Source organism: Rutidosis leptorrhynchoides, chromosome 11 (genome assembly GCF_046630445.1).
Source record: "Rutidosis leptorrhynchoides isolate AG116_Rl617_1_P2 chromosome 11, CSIRO_AGI_Rlap_v1, whole genome shotgun sequence".
Classification (NCBI taxonomy): domain Eukaryota; kingdom Viridiplantae; phylum Streptophyta; class Magnoliopsida; order Asterales; family Asteraceae; genus Rutidosis; species Rutidosis leptorrhynchoides.
Genome location: NC_092343.1, coordinates 231,402,575 through 231,420,733, shown reverse-complemented (window position 1 = coordinate 231,420,733; position 18,159 = coordinate 231,402,575). Strand labels below are relative to the sequence as shown.

At 33.3% G+C, this 18,159-nt stretch overlaps 2 protein-coding genes across 2 annotated transcripts; one reads left to right on the top strand and one right to left on the bottom strand.

Annotated features, from left to right (window-relative positions):
* The first annotated feature begins 7,722 nt into the window (after window positions 1-7,722).
* Window positions 7,723-11,728, top strand: LOC139876675 (urease accessory protein G). The gene is made up of 7 exons (XM_071864047.1): window positions 7,723-7,842; window positions 7,923-8,096; window positions 9,305-9,365; window positions 9,494-9,695; window positions 10,482-10,603; window positions 10,705-10,809; window positions 11,299-11,728. The coding sequence occupies exons 1-7, from the start codon at window positions 7,766-7,768 to the stop codon at window positions 11,380-11,382; spliced, it is 825 nt and encodes a 274-aa protein (XP_071720148.1). The 5' UTR covers window positions 7,723-7,765; the 3' UTR covers window positions 11,383-11,728.
* Window positions 11,729-13,125: 1,397 nt separating this feature from the next.
* LOC139876831 (uncharacterized) lies at window positions 13,126-16,848 on the bottom strand. Its single transcript, XM_071864207.1, has 9 exons — window positions 16,546-16,848; window positions 15,657-15,721; window positions 15,497-15,545; window positions 15,171-15,265; window positions 14,951-15,036; window positions 14,803-14,862; window positions 14,069-14,150; window positions 13,681-13,794; window positions 13,126-13,503 (listed from the first exon to the last, which is right to left on the bottom strand). The coding sequence occupies exons 1-9, from the start codon at window positions 16,736-16,738 to the stop codon at window positions 13,348-13,350; spliced, it is 900 nt and encodes a 299-aa protein (XP_071720308.1). The 5' UTR covers window positions 16,739-16,848; the 3' UTR covers window positions 13,126-13,347.
* Window positions 16,849-18,159: the final 1,311 nt, after the last annotated feature.

Genomic DNA, 18,159 nt, shown 5'->3' with positions numbered 1-18,159 from the left:
TCTATACTTTCTTCCTCAATTCATACTTCCAAAAGATTTCTTAATATGCTCAATCCAGTTCTTGTTCTTGACCTTATATTAGTTATCGCCACAATCTTCCTTCTTTTCCAACTCCCACCAGAGGAGTGTGTTTACTTCTATTATGCTCTAGGATTTATCGTGTTTTTAGTTCTCCCATGTCTTTATATTGCTATACGCATTGATATACACGGTTTGTAATTTCGGTATTGTTATCGGGCTTTATATTTTCCCTTATTTGTCGAAGCTCTTTGCCTTTTTATTCTCCTCTCGACTCTAAGTAAAGCGAGTAATGGTCCAGAATTTGTATGTATGAATTTTCGAATGAACATAATGTTCTAAGCAGGAAGGAACGTGATATCATGATTTGATTTGTTACATTACAAGAATTACTGAGAATAGAACTATCAAGAATATATGTTCTTGATATGTTCAGAGATTAAGTAGAATGTAAGAGTCGTGTAACATGGCAAATGATGATTATAAAGTCTATGAATCATCATCTTCCATTAAAAATTTAGCATGACTTACTGTAATATAATCACGTTGGCCTGACGTCATTATATTATACTAACTCATGCTTCAATTCCCAACACTACTTCAAATCATTCATAATTTAAACTTGAATTTTACAGAATATAGAAACTAAAACAGTTTCCTTTATGATGTGATAAAGATATCGCAAGGAGACAGCTAATTGCGGTCAAGAATCGTTATAAAGATATCTTCAGAAATATAGAGGATATTTATAATGAAAGATACGGTGATATCTTAGAATTTCTAAGATCCAATGACGAGGAAAATTCTTCTGTTTCCTCTGCATTTAATGCTACCATATCTGAATCATTGGTTATCAATCCGAGATGGTTTCAAGAAATTTTATTGTTTAGATGATTAAACGCTGATTGTAATCATCAACGGATCTAATGGTTAACGAATAGGTGTTATTGATTTTAAAAGTAATGAATGATAATTTTGGTGGTTTGATATGATAATTCATCATAGAATATGAATGAATACAATTCATGAGAATCAGAATTGAAGAATGTAACATATTAATGTGAGATATAAATATTTCTAGGGTATTACCTACCCGTTAAAATATTTTCACAATTAACAGTTTGTACAATAGAATTTACAATCTTTATGAAGATATACGTTCATATATGTATTCTTCAGATATAATCATGGATTTAATGAGTTAATATATATTAAACTCATCTGATTTGCGGTTTGGAACGAGAGTAAATAATCTCCAAAACCTTAGAGATTTCATAATTGTCACGAAATATTTCGCTAATGAAGTTATAAATCAATACATTCATTGTTACACTTGATTTATTATGAAATGGAGTTTATTGTGTTGAAGCAGTGATTAACAATTGTTAAGTCATTAACGAAGGGTGTACATCATAGCATATTAGTGATATGAATTAACCAAGTAGTACATACTAGTTGAGATTCACACGTAATTGCTTAGTATGACAAGATTTATTATTGTTCCAAATCATATATATATATATAAGGTATACATATATAATTCTTCACAAAGAATGATTCAATACATCTTAGCTCATTATTACTAATATTCCTTGGTATCTATGGGCGTATGATGTTGATGTTTGAGGTACTGAGTGTGATGTTGAGGCGTGGGATGCGGATGTTGTTGCTTATGAAGCTGATGCTGTTGGTTCTGATGCTGATGATACTGGTTATGCTGCTGGTGCAGCTGATGCTTGTAGATATCGCACCGTATTCTCCAGTGCCACCACTCGAGCGCGAAGCTCATTAACTTCTTCTACCATTTCGGGATGATTAGCTGTTGGAACAAGAGGGTGAATAAGATCTAAAATCTTCGATATTATATATTCGTGACGGGATACCCTGGAAAGAAGAGAGAAAATGGTGTTCCGAACTGGTTCGCCGGTAAGTGCTTCAGGTTCTTCGCCAAGAGGTGAATTTGATTGATGGAAGGGATCACCTTCTTCTTGCCTCCATTGATTGAGTTGGCTACGAACCCATCCCCAATTCATCCAGAATAGATGATGGTTGATTGGTTCGTTTGTTCCGGTTACGCTGCCGTTGGAGCTCGAGGAGTTCGAGAAATTCATATTATGTGTTTGGAATAGGGTTTGATATGAAATGGGTATTGAATACTGAATGATATATTCGTCTCCTTGAATACGTATTTATAGCAAAAAGATTTCCGTAATTTACGGAGGAAATTTAGGAAAAGTGGTAGACAAGGTCTATTGGGATAGATGTGATAAGATATGATTTGTCTATACTCCAATAATGGCAGTATGACGTGTTGAGATTATAAAATGATAAGTATGTAATCTAATAATCTTTGGATTAAAGACTTTCAATTCGTATAATGTGATAACCCAATGACATTTTCCGGTTCGCAAACCGATGCATAAAGGTATAAGGCATATAGGTACGTGATATAACAGGGAGTTAGGTATTTTGAGTATGAATAGTAACAATTATAGGAGTTTCAAAAATCATGGATAATATTTCATGTAATACATATGTAATACACAAAACCATGATAGGTGACATAGGAATGTCAAGAATTTCAGAAATCATGGTGTCGCATTTAAATGCAGTGGCGTAATTGGATAATACTTAGGAAAGTGAGCAGAGTTCTTAGGTTGGCTCAGCATTCTAAGATAAGTAAAGTTTCTAAAGTATAGTGTAGCATTTAACAGTTAAAGGCAACAAGTAAAGGCACTACGGTCAAGGAAAGTTGTAGTCCTACATTGTTAAGGTACCTAATTGTATAAGGCACACATAAAATGCAATCCTGGTTCTCTACAACAACCTGCTCTGATACCAATCTGTCACGTCCTCCAGATAGGGCCTGGAAGAATAACGCGACTTAATATATCAAATCACAGTTGTATAAACGAGAACGACTCTACATGAGACGTTTTGTTGAGTTTTGCAGTGGAAGATAAATATGTCTTTAATTGATATGATATGTAATGAAGACTCCAAACATAGCAAGCAATCATCATCAAAGCAGTAGATATACAGCGGAAGCAATATTTAAGTACCTGAGAATAAACATGCTTAAAAAGTCAACACGAGGTTGAGTGAGTTCATAGGTTTGTCATAAATAATGATTTCAGTAATAGTGTTAGACCACAAGATTTAGTTTGTAAAGTAGATCTCGCAAGATCCAAAAGTTGATCTCCCGCAGGATCAAAAAATTATGCCAGTGCGTGATATTTAGACTAAACTTTGTTTGCCCCGTGACAAGTTGTTCTGTCCTTGTCGTTTAATTTCATTATCAAGTAATACAAAGACTTAGTCAAATGTATCGGGGACGTTACTCCCGATAGGCCTATCCCCAATAATTAAGAATGTCGCCGCAATTAAAAATATCACTGTAGGGACTTAGTCGGACATAGCCGGGTATAGCATAGTTTAACAGTTGGTACTGATATTTAGACTAGACTTTCAAGTTTACCCCGTACAAGTTATCGTTTATACTTGTCGGTTGGGGACTTGCTGGTCATAGCCCAACATATCACAGTTTAATGGTTGGTACTGATATTTAGACTAGACTTTCAAGTTTACCCCGTACAAGTTATCGTTTATACTTGTCGGTTGGGGACTTGCTGGTCATAGCCCAACATATCACAGTTTAATATTTGATAAGTGTAAAACAGTTATAAAAGTTATGCATGTATTCTCAGCCCAAAAATATATAAAAAGGGAGCAGATGAACTCACATTAAATAGCAGTTGAAGTATTCCACGCAAGAAGGAAAGTAAAGCAAGTAAGTGATCTGGATATCAACCTTGAGGTTTAACGTTTGATTAGTTAATGTCTAACTTGACATAAAGTATGTTTATTAATATAGCAACTATATTGACAGTGATGGTTTTCGAGAAAAGTTCCTATTTCTCAAAAGTTTCTATTTTTGGAAACCTACTATTTATGAAAAACTTCCACTTATAGTAAGCTTCTAGTTTAAGAATGTTAGGGTTATAATTCTTAACAAAGACCTTGATGTATGTTAGGGTTGTTAGGGTTAAAAACTTCCACCTATTTCTCATGTATGTGTTAGATCTAAGACCTTGATGTAACTTTGGTTCATCAAACTTCATACAACTCTTAAGTGAGTTGTGCTACATGTCTTAGACCTACACTTGTGTCATAATAGTCAAAACTTGGTTAATATTACTTTTACATTTCATGTATGTGTTACATCTAAGACCTTGATGTAACTTTGGTTCATCAAACTTCATACAACTCTTAAGTGAGTTGTGCTACATGTCTTACACCTACACTTGTGTCATAATAGTCAAAACTTGGTTAATATTACTTTTACATTTCATGTATGTGTTACATCTAAGACTTTGATGTAACTTTGGTTCATCAAACACTTGCAACACTTAAGTGAGTTGTGCTTCATGTCTTAGACTTACACTTGGGTTATGATGGTCAAACCTTGATGAAGATGATGCAAACACATCAACGAGTTGTACACTTGAAGCTATATGCATCAAGGATGAGAACCATGATAAGCTTCGAGAACCAAGAACCACCGGAACCTACTGACCCTACTGTTTTACTGTTTCTGTGTCTGACCCGTACGACCTGGGCTACTGTAAAGATGATTTTCAGATAGCTCTGTTCGAGTAGATAACTTTTCATATAGGACTCGTCTTAATCCGAGTTACGGTTTAGGATTTATGGCCCTCCGATCGTCACTATGTCCTTTTAACGTTGTGTTGAAAATTCTGACCTACTCGCACTTAGACCGTCGCCACGGTCAAACGAAGACGATTTTGCTTCTGGGATTTTTACCACAACTAAAGGACTCATATACGGAGCCATGGCCACTGGACTCACCTTATTTCAGTAGGTATAGAGAGTGGTGACTGACCGAACTCAGCCTTTGTTTTAAACTACTTTCATGAACGAAACTTACTTTACACCTTTTGTTTAATGATGAATGATGATGACCTTTAAGACCTAATTTACATACATTTAAACCTATTCGGACGATTTACTGACTTAGTACTAATTGACTTAGGTTGAGGACTTTCCGGACCTACACACTTGCTTATTTCCCGAGTCATACTTTACCGCTACTTTATCATTGTGAGTTATAGCATTCCCTTTTTACTTTAACTTATTTTGGGAACTGAGAATACATGCGGATTTTATATTTTACATACTAGGCACGAGTGCTTAAACTTTATATATGTGTGGGTTATACAACGGCATAAACATTCCCTTTAGCTCGGTAACGTTTAGTCATTGGTTTTTGAACCGGTGAACGCGAATCTTAGATATGGATCCATAGGGTTTGACATCCCCACTCGGGCTAGTCGCGCTAGCATTTAACGAGTGTTTAATACTTCGTATACATACGCACTTGCCAATTGTACTTTCAGGGGGTATAAACGTTAAGTTAGTTACCAAGTGCCCACGGTTGACATATACTTTATCATACTGTTTTGAAACGCTCTTTGTAGCACTGAAATCTCGTGGCCTACCTTACATTACTGTTATACTTAAACTATAGCTCACCAACCTTTGTGTTGACGTTTTTAAGCATGTTTTTCTCAGGTGCTTAAGGTTAGCTGCTTCCGCTGTGTACTAGTCTTGCCGTAGACACCCGCTGTTCTAGAGTTATCACTGCATGAACTGTTTATCTTGCATTCATAACTTTAATACTTTTGAACAATGATTTGTAACGACCTAAGGGTCATGTACTACTATTATTTGCTTCTGTTCATTGAAGCATACTTTTGATTGTAAAAGATTTTACGTTAGTTATGACGTCACCTTTTATCTTGAATGCAAACTTGTTTTGAAAACGCATATAGTGTTTGACCTTGTAATGATCCTGTTGTTGATGATTCGTACACGATGGTTTTGTACGGGGCATCACAGATGTAATGGGACGTTTCCATCATATGCGTTTACGTAGAGGAAAATACTAGTTTTTGGTACATTTCGTGCTGTTTTTTGTTACATTTGGTGAATTTTTTTAGCTTTTGTTGATTTTTTTTGCCCAATGTGACTTAGAATTTTGGTTCTGCCACTGCCCAGATGTGTGCCACCTAACTTGGTTATTCTTTGACTATTTTACCCTTTTTTCCTGACATCCCAAGATATGTTGCTAGTTAGATTTGAACTTAAAAACTCATATGAATTAAATTGGTGATAATGCAAAATCTGAGTGTCATTACCATTTTTTTTATGTGTTTTAAGTTAGTCAATGTGAGGGAAGTGAGATCTTCTAAAATGGAAAGAGTGTTATGGGTGAAAATTAGACCCAATTTCTCATCTTTTTCCTTTCCTTTCGTCCGAAATAAAAATTTGAAAACATCATATCATTTAAATTTCTTTTTAGTTATTTTCTTCACAATATAGAACTCGGGAATAAAGCCCAAGTTTCTCCCCTCATGCCCGGCTTCCGCCTGTATGTATTTTATTTTTTGAGAGTACATATCAAATTTCTGATTATACATATACGGTAAATTTCATAAACTAAACTCATTTTTAATTATATTTTACATTTACATATCTATATTTTACCCGTTAATTTATAAGGTATTTTGTAGGATTTTTTTATAATTTTTTTTAAAAGCAGGTATTTTGTAGGATTTGAATCCTGTCAAATCATATTTTAACATTAAGGGTCGTCTTATAGATTTTATATAGGCCACTTATTATATTATTTATTTATCGTTGTATCTACTAACAAAAAATAATTTGATTGGCCAAGTTAATGAGGTAACCTCTGTGTATTTTCTAATTTCGAGTGGATGCGTTTATTAATCTCTTAATGGAATGGTTCAGCACTGAATACTGAACCATTCAGCATTCAATGCGTTTGTTACTGACCTCTAAATGACACATGGTGCTGAATGGTTCAGCGTTCAGTGCTGAACCATTTAGAGATAAAACACTCTTTTAACCATTAAGAGGCTAAATTTTATGTAATATTCTTCGTAAATCGTATCCAGAACACTAATCAAACAAGTATATTTAAGTTTTTTGTTAATGTTAAACGATAACAAGTTGATTTAATTCATTCATATTGATTATTCAAAATGATTATCAAACAGATTATTGTCATTCAGAATTAAATACATTGAGAATATCTGAATTATTAAGATTATGAATCATTCAGTGTTTAATTATTCAGATTTAAGAGTGTTATTAACACTTTAAGAGTGTTATTAACGTGATTAAAATTTTGTACAAAGCAATTATAAAATGAAAGGGATGGTTATTAAAATTAAAATGTATATAATTTTAAGCATCTTACGAGTTTTTGTTAGAAAATTTTTAAATACTCCATAGAATTTACTCTTTCCAAATTAGATTTTAATTTTAGATTTTGTTAACGACGATTTTTAAGGTTATCGTTAATGTGTAAAAACGGATTGTACACAGAAGTTAAACATTGATTATATATTGGCATTTACTAAAATGAAGAACAGTCTAAAACGTCTTGACGAAACTCAGTAGAGTTGTCATAAAAAAAAATCTTTAATTATTTTTATAACGCGAATTTTCAATTTCTATTTCTATTTTTACTATTGGATTATCACCATTCGTCAATCGTCAAGGACTTATTTTGCAATCTAAAAGTTAAAAAGGACCATTGATGATAATTGACTAGATACAAAGTCAAACAACCTAATCTCTTCTCCCACACCTCACAACAAACTTCACACTCACTCTGCAAACCAGCAAACAAACATCAACTATGGCATCACAAACTCATCAAGAACATGATCACTACCATGATCATGATCACCATCATGAACATCATCATGATAATGGGTAATAATTAATTTATCTTGTTTTTTTTTTAATTTAAAAAATGGAAATAATAATTGTTTTGGTATTATATGATTTGACAGGTCATTTGTAGGGAAAGATGGGAAGGTGTACCATAGCCATGATGGATTAGCACCACATTCACATGAACCAATTTACTCACCTGGTTTCTTTAACAGAAGAGCACCTCCACTTGTTACCAGAGATTTTAATGAAAGAGCTTTTACTATTGGTATTGGTGGCCCTGTTGGTACTGGGTATGTATATATTCTATTGGATACCCCTTTTATTTATCCTCATTTTTTCTTACACTAAATAATGATACCCCCATGGATCGTATCAAATAATTAACATTTTAAAGTAGGATGTAAGTAATGATACGCCCATGGATCCTATTAAATAATCCATATTGTGAATACGGATTGTCCGTTTTCAATATATTATTGCCAGGACGGATTATGTGTTTGTAGCAGATGACAGATTTAGTAATTATAAGTGGCGTAATAAAAGGGAATGATTTATGTTGGACTGAGTGATCCGGTACCGTGATCAATGGGTAGAACAAGAGATGCCGGATAGAAGAGCTCGTCTAGGATATGTTCGGAGATCCAGAATAGAAGATGACGACATGGTTCACCGGTGTCGGATAGGAAAGGTTCGACAAAAAGGGGCGGATTGGAATACTTAGGCTATGTTTACACGTAAGCCCTTTAACTTGGACAGTCATGAGCGCTATCCAGTAGCCCCCGCACGTGCTCCAATATATTTAGGCAGTGGCACATGAGCGGAGCGTCTGTGCCAACCGGAATAACCAGGAAAGTTTGTTACACACAAAAGTGGTGCGTGTGTCACGTCAGCCACTCATGTCTCAAACTTTCTCGCCTATATATAGACCCCTGGGCACACAACTTCACTCACTGCAAACTTACTCCGCCAAGATCACATCTATAAGTTTGCTCACTTCCGATTGAATTGCGATCATCTTCATTGAAGTTCATCGATCTATATATTAATTACTCGTAGAAAGTGGAAAAAGGTTTTTGTGTTCAGTTAGTTATTAGGGAAGGGTAGTATTTTTTTAAATTAGATATAAGCGATCTGATCGGTTTATATGTGATCGTTTCCAACATCTTGGTTACGGTATGTTTTTAACTTGCGACCTCGCTTGGAAATATCGGATCCCAACCTAGGCTATCATGATATTTTACTAGTAGTGTATTGAGGATTTACTTCTTTTGTATAGTTTCTAGAGACTGTATTTGTATATGTGATTAGCATGTATACAAAATAAACAGGAAGATTCATGATCAATTAAAAAAATGTGCAGTTTCAGTTTTTCATGTAATATGTATGGTTTCTTCTTTGGTATTTTTACCTTGTCACGTTATATTATAGCTTAACTGATGAATTATTATTATTATTAATAAAATAATGTTTCTAATTAAGTTGTCATTTGAAAATGCAGAAAGACTGCTTTAATGTTAGCACTCTGTAGATTTTTGCGTGACAAATATAGTCTTGCTGCGGTATGTATGACAACCATTGTTACTAGCACTTTATTATACGAGTACTAAATAATAATGACACGTTATATTATATAGTGCATATAACCTGATGAATATTTAGAGTTGTTATGCTTGTGTTAACTATTCAGGTTACAAACGATATATTCACAAAAGAGGATGGTGAATTTTTGGTGAAAAATGGAGCGCTCCCGGAAGAAAGGATACGTGCAGTCGAGACAGGAGGCTGCCCACATGCTGCTATTCGGGAAGATATCAGCATTAATCTTGGACCTCTTGAGGAGCTTTCTAATCTTTATAAAGCAGATATTCTTTTGTGTGAATCTGGAGGAGGTAATTCGTCTCATCTATCCTATCCCTTGAATTGATACTTTGTTGCAAAGATAGCAAAATGGGCGGGTTGGACAAGTAGTCTGCCACTTTTTACCTTGTTTGTTTTGCTTTTTGAAGTGTTTTGATAGAACTCACTAAAGGTAAAAAAAAAAAAAAAAAAGGGTTTTCCTGGCAGGTTGGGTAATTGGTCGGGTTGACCACCAATGATATTTTTAATATAGCAAATAAATTTAGTATTAAATATTCTTACAAAACTATATTTTTATATTAATGACTCACACCAAATCGGGGTCTAAGTGTAACCTTGAGGTTATAGGTTCAAGTTCAGGATAGACAATATGTATATATTCATAAAAACAATAAAAATTGTTGGGGGTGTGTGAGTTGTCTTGAAAAAACATACGAGTATATAGTAATGTCTCATTAACAGTTTTGTTTGACGTTAAACATAGGGTGCGTTTGATTGCCTCTTAAGGTAATGCTGAAACGTTCAGTATTCAGTGTTATTTAGTATTCAGTGCGTTTGTTTATGACATCTGAATGACAAATGACGTTGAACCGTTTAGCAAGTTTTGCTGAACCATTCAACAATCTTTGTTGAACCATTCAGATTAACCATTCAGCACCTCCATATCCTTTAAATACCATCCTTAAATTATATCCAGAACACTTATCAAATAATCATTTCAATTCGTGGATCATTATCTCAATTACCTTTTTAGACCAAACTGCATTAGTATTTTCAGTGTTTAGATGTTAATCTTTGGTTAATTCGTCTGGGTGCAGATAATTTGGCTGCCAACTTCAGTAGGGAACTGGCTGACTACATAATCTATATCATAGATGTTTCTGGTGGTGATAAAATTCCCCGAAAAGGAGGCCCTGGCATTACACAAGCTGACCTTCTCGTGTGTAGATTTTCTTCAATAAAAGTTACACTATACTGGTTGAATTTTTCGATATAAATATGGTATTTAATATAACCGTGTGTATGTTTGTGTTCATACAGGTTATAAACAAGACTGATCTTGCACAAGCAGTTGGTGCTGATCTGGCAGTCATGGAGCGTGATGCACTTCGAATGCGAGATGGTGGGCCCTTCGTATTTGCTCAGGTATGTTCCTTAACTTGATTTTTAAAACAAATTCTATATCATTTTTTAAGGTCTTATTTTCCAAATTTGAAGTTGCTCTGTTTTTTTTTTTTTTTTTTTTTTTTTTTGAAAATCAAGAAAATTTTATTGATAAGGAAATGATACAAAGAGGATTACAACATGAGTAACACTAATTTGAGCGAAACTCGAGGACCTATACTAGATATAAAGTAATAAACTAACAAGATGTAGAATACCCTAATTTCGGAGCGTACTATCAAACTTAACATCAATCACCATTACCCTCATCATCTACTAATACATAAAAAGGATTGTTTGTTTCAATTCTATCTTTGGAATATGTCTTATTATTACCTTCACCATCAATGCCCTTACCTTTATCTCTTTTCCTTAAAACATTATGATTTCGACTTTTCTGGGACTCCACATTCCACATTATGAAGTTGCTCTGTTACTTATGAGTTATGTATTATATGGTATTATTTACAGGTGAAACATGGGGTTGGTGTGGAAGAAATAGTACAAAACATTTTGCAAGCTTGGGAAGTTACAACAGGGAGTAAACGTCACTGATGCTATTCGACTATCTTGAATTCCTTGTCTTTTATTTAACTTGCGTCTAATACAATCTTTAGGAGCAGACTTGTTCTCTTTAAAGTTTTTTAGGTGTTAGTTATATCTTAGATTGTCGATGGTTGTGACATTGCTTGCTTACTCTTATAAATGTGCATCTCTTTATAGGGAATGGAACACACCGGTTTATGGTAAATAGAATAACAAGTTCTGATTAACCTTATGTTTCGAAGGACATGGCACTTAATGTAGAACCATGGATGCGGAAAAAACATTACTGTTCAATCATTGCACAATGATGAATGTCGAACATTTTGATAAAACTGTCGAAGCCTTGTGTAGCTATGTTGATATGATTCATTTGTTCTTTAGGCGTGTTTTTATGTGATGTGTGAGCTTTATCTATATACTTTTCCACTGTTGCAGAACTTGGAATTACTCGGCGAGTACTCGGCCAAAACCCGGGATTGCATGGAAACTCGTCCAAAATTAGTCAAAACTCGATCAAAGTCAAACTTGGTTTAACATTCGAGCACTCCCCGAGTAGTCTCTAAAATGTCCTGACGGACTACTACAGTGATTGTAATCTGTCGATACACTTGCTCTACACTTTTTTCTCACTCAAATCCTACATAATACACATTCAGGCTTTCAAGTATACATATCTTCCTAATCACTAAGACCACTCCCAACTGGAAGTTAGCCCTCGTCGTTGAGGGGTTCGCCCTGGAGGGCTTCGATGGGTTTGGCTCCGCCATCGTCGCCCTCCCTTGTGTCGTGCTGCAATATGTCTCGGTTAAACATACTCCAGGGCGAGAGTTCACCGTTGCAATTTGAAAAGAAAAAATAAACAAAAAATAAACAAATGGCTAGTTTTCTTAATTTTCCTATATATACTCAACTGCATTTCATACGAATTTAACACACAACTTTCATTTTTACTCTCGTTTTATATATTCAAAACACAAAATGGGACCCAGAAAACAAACCAAATCAAAATCCAAAACTATCCCACAAATCCAAACTTCTCAAGCTGCGGATATTTTCAACCATTTGCTCGAAATACGCAATTATTTGTTACCATCCAGTCATCTTCCAACCCACTCATACCTTTCGGTTCTGCGGCGTATTCAAAAACCGCACCCTACATGTCGATGTACAACCAAACATAACAACTTCCATTCATCCCGAATCCCGCCTATCAAACTCTTTATATTCCAACTCTACGCTAAGACGAAGACGATGACGATGATGATGTTGACGCAGTTGACGTTGACGATGTCGTAGTTTAATTTATTAGTGTAATGTTTTAGTTATGTTTTATTTAAAATGTAGTTTATTAATGAAAGTATATTTAGTTTAAATAATTATGTTATTATTAAATTTATAGGAATTAAATAAACATTATTAAAAAAGTGAGGAAATATGTAAGTGTTTATTCATGAGTTAGTCCTATTGAGAAAGCGCTAATGTGGCATTAATGTGACAGTTAATCCAGGGAAGGAAGTATGTCCGAGTGGCCTAACATTGCTTTGAGCAGATTTGTACCTATATTCACGGTTAACTTCGAAGGACAATCAGTTACATAAGTTTCTTGTATTGTTCAGGGTAGCTTAGGTTTAGTTTCTTGTTGTAGTTTGCTCGGTGTTATAGATGTAACTGGTGTTAGGCACGTATGATGACCTCACAACGTCACGCACACGCACAGATCAAAAGTACAGAAACTGAATTCCAAATTCCTTCGTCTATCATTACCATAAATCCAAAACTGAAATTAACAATAAGAATGACTTTAAGGCATATGCCTAAAACACAAAGTAGAGTCACCCTTGAAATGTATTATGTAAACGTTACAATTCAAAAAACTACAATAAAATTTATCATCAACTTGATCTGCTGCAATGCAACCACCATGTAACAGTTTAAATAGTCAGATAATTGACTAATAAGCTATTGTTGTTATTATTAAAGTTTCAAGGTTTTAAGGGTGGATGTGAGCAGAGAAAGTTTGTCAGGAGAAACGTTCTTGTAATCTTTCTCTAAGGCTGCTGCAGCCAATCCCGAAATCTCTTTGTCCTCATTGTTCCTTCCTTTGCTCAATTGTCCAATTGCACAAGTGCACTATTCATATTATATATCCACAAACAGAAAACCAATTATACCACTTTATAAACAAGCAACCCAAAAAAAAAATGGTATAACAAGCAAGCACAAAAGAAACTATTATTCTTAGATGATTATAATCCAAAAACATTAAAACACGGTATTGCATATACATGAAGCAATAAAATAACTCACCAGGCAAATTCCATATAGTGCTCTGGTGTTTTTTCCACCTGTCAATTCGATGGTGGAGGCGTAATATTTCTTAGCCGTCTGAAGATTTTCCAGCCCACCCATTGTGTAAAGCACCTGTGTTGTTTCATCACAAACCATAATTGTTAAACTATTATTTTGTTTAATAAAGAAATGGACTTGCTTATAAATCAAAGAGCCATGTTACATGTACAAGATTTATTTCTTTTGGAGATTAAATTACATAAATTGAATCTTCATGTGTAAACAAAAAAGGAAATCACTTTCCGATTTATAAAGTCAAAATCTTTAATCACTTCCAAAAGGTTGTTAATCCATCCATGGTTTTAGAGTATATTTCTGATGTGAAAAGAAAATAATGAATACTGACATCAGCGTAAGCCAGGTGATGCAGCGGAATCATTGGTTGAGATAGGATTAGCTCCTCATAGCAGAAAGCTGCTTGTTTATACCTAACCAACATAAAAAAAAATATATAGTCAAAATCACACATCAGCAAGCAATAATATAACAGGATCTAAAATATATCTGTATTGGTAGAAGCTAATATAGACCGATAACAGCTTTCACGTGTTTGACGATGATCAATATTTTTATGATATTAACATATAAACACCACACATACAGGGCATTTTATGAGAAAAAAGATGACTTTTTATGTTGACCCTTCAATAATCAGTTTACTTGCCACTAGTATGAATGACCCCAAATAATCAGATTATCAGAATTCTAAAGCAAACTTTGTATATTCAAACACTAAACTAATACTCTAACTTCACCACAATATTCAGTTAAAAATGTACAAATCCAACCACCACCTAAATGAACAGAAAGAAAAAAAAAAAAAAAGCAGGCATGTGTCTTAAGTTGAGCAAGGTAGCAAAAATCGGTCCTCGGGAGTACTCAGTCAGGACTTTTTAGGAAGTAGTCGGCAACTCGGTGAGTACTCAGATGTTGACCAAATTTGACTTTGACTGAAATTGACTGAGTTTTTAGCGATTTTCCGATAAATCCAACTTTAGACCAATTTTTAGATTAATTCCACGTTTGACTGAGTTTTGACCGAGTAGCCGCCGATTACTCCCCGAGTTAAGAATTACTTACATCTGCAACGAAACGTATATTTCACCAAGTTCTCTCCAGGCATCATGATCCGCCATAAATCTGAAAAAAAACACAAACGTCAAGTGACTTTATTATAATCCACAGATAATAAAATAGTGATGAAAAACACATATTGTATCATTCTCACATCTCGAGATATTTATTCAGCCAATCAATGGCTGCTAAAATATCTCCTCTTGCCTTTGCCATGGCTACCCTCCTCATACTAATAGTCTGTAAAATATATTAAGTAAACATTATTATAAAATTCAGTCAAATTAAAGACAGATTTTTATAGTTTACAGGAGCTAACTTGTTTCTTTTACTTGATAGTGTATGTAAGGTAAGTATAAATACAAGAAACTGACTTGATCAAGTGGATTATCTTCTAGAAGACTTGCATAAGCTTTTTCGGCTTCAACCCACGACCCCTTTGCTTCAAGCAACATTGCTTCTAACCTACCTGTAATATTATACATCAAGTACTAAGAATGTTACTAGAGCCTGAATTTTAAAAGTAGTGTTCTTTAACAATATTTTACACTGAAGACTACAAAAAAAAAAGGGAAAACGTAAGGGTCAAAACAGATAAGTTTATGGTGTGGGTCAGGTTGACCCCCAAGCAAATGGCTTGAAGTTGCATACCATAAGTACTGAATATATGTATGTATGTGTGTTGATATATAGGACTCACCAACACGTTTGCTTTCTGGAAACTTTTTCTGTAAAACCTTTATGCAATCCTGAAAATTCCATCTTGAATAATAGTAAGTATATAATATATATTATATACAATAAAAAAAAAAAAATAATACAACAGCAAAGATGCAAATATTGGACAAGAAAAATGCTACCTTTGCCACTTCAAGAGATTGACAGTCTAGAGCAGCAACAGCTACTTGCTCGTATAGAGTCCATTCTTCAAAATTAAAAAAAAAAAAAAAAAAAAATTTAAAAATCAACTGTTGTAAAAAAAAAAAAAAAAAAGCGTCCATAATTTTCAGAAACTCGTGTGATCTTCCACACAAAATTTAGTTTAATAAGTTCATAAAGAAGGTTATTATTCATTTATTTTGTTTAATAAAGTTCCCACAAACCATGGAATCGACAAGTGATATAGGATTAAGCAGTGTTATTTATCACACAATTTTTTAGTTGTGTACTCTTTTAACATCAGTTGGAGCACCTGATAACCGATCCAAATTACATATCTCCTGAACTAAAAGATGCAATTTTAAGTATTTATTTTAATCAGTTGAGTTTTAAACAAACTAAATAGACATCAATTGCTTGAAATTAACTGATCCTTGATACCTTTCATGAAGATGACCATATTATATTTATATTCTTTACTTGATCATTAGTTTAACTATTGTTAACAATTTATCTGATGTAACATTCGCTAATTTCTAATATTATACTTAACACTTACTAAACGTAAACCAAAACTTCCCATATAGAGCCCCAATTCATTGAATTAATATTTAATATTAACATTAATTAATTCAACAAAATAATGTTAACGATCCAGCACCAACACTATCAATCAATATGTAAAGCTAAAGCAATGTGAAAATTTGAAGCTCAAAAATTAGCCCATCTAATCACAGAACTAAAAAAAAATCCCCAATTCATCAATCTCAATTCAAAATCAATTATTAATTTCCAGCAAAACAACAATTCAACAAATTATGTAAAACCCAGAAACAAAATCCATCCATATATATAGTTAATAAAATATACCATCAGGGCCAAGAGCAGATCGTTTGTTGGGGTCATTTAAGATGGTTAAACCATGTTTCAAGACTTTATCAGAACGACGTAGTTTAAGCTTACGAACAAGAGAGATGTAATCCCAAGCAGCAGCAGCACCACCACCGTTTTCAACTTGATTCTCGAGTTGTTGTAATTGAGATTCCTCTGTTTTACTCACCATGTTTTTGTTTTGTTTTTGTTTTACGAGATCTGATCTGCAGATTCGATCAATTGAAATTGGGATCGAGTGGGTGACCTGCAGCCGGCTTTACGATCTTTTGGAGGAGTAAATTATTATAGCAACAGTGGCCAAAAGTATATTCGGTTTATTTTAATTTTTAATTATAAATTATAAATTATAATTATAAACATTATAAATTTTAATTTTAATTAATTTTTGTTTTAAAATTAAAATTTTATTTTTATTGATATTTTTAATTTTTTAATTTTTGTTAATTTTAATTTATTTTACATTTTTATTTAACGTTTTTAAATTTATTAATTTATTATTATCATTATTTGTTATTTATGCTACTATTATTATTATTATTATTATTATTATTATTATTATTATTATTATTATTATTATTATGAATTATTAATTAATTTAATTAATCTATATATTTATTTTGGACACGTGTTAAATTGATGGAAAAATAAGTCACAATGGCCAATCTACACAACGGAAACTAACATCCATTTGACAAACATTTCCCGACCCGTATGAACCCGTGAGTGTAACAAAGTAGGAACATCCACCAAGTGTCCTAGTCTTCATAGGCCCACACACATCCGAATGTACTAGATCAAGTACGTTCTTGTAATGACCCGAAAATTTGCGACTAAATTTAAACTTAATCTTTAAAGGATTAATGATTTCGACACGATAAACAAAGTCTGTAAAACTGAATCTCAAAATTTTTGAACTATTCAAGTACCCTTCGATTTTCTCAACGATTCGCGAACAATTATATGTAAATAGATACATATATATACTATAACTTGAAAACGTAACAAAGTTTTAATTGCATAATACCGTACATTAAACTTATTGGTTTATATATCTAATTAAATATATATGATTTCAAGTTATTTAGTAAACGATAGTAACATTCGATTATTGATTTGATTGATATTTAGATAAGTTAACTAAAACGTTTAAGATGAACCAGTAAAACACTAATTTGATAAAGTATTTTCAAATTGCTACAGTACCCAAAATGCTACAGTGTTTTCGAAAATCACTATTTGCTACAGTAAAATTTACTTTGCTACAGTGAAACGATGATTTATAGAAGTAAATGACCAAAATACTCGAAAGTTTAAGATATACTTTGAGTGGTATAGTTTAGGAATAATTTAAGGCTATATTTTAACAAAGGTACGAGTCACGAAATGTAAAATGCAAGTTTTCTCAGCGTACGAAAGGACATTCGAGAAACCGGAACCGGGACATAAGTCAAGTAACAACGTACGACTTATCGGAACAAAAGTTACAAGTCAACTGTGCATGTGAATTTAATATAATATATAATTAATTATTTAAATTATATATATTATATATTTATTTTATATTATGTCGACAAGCTAGGAGCCAAAACA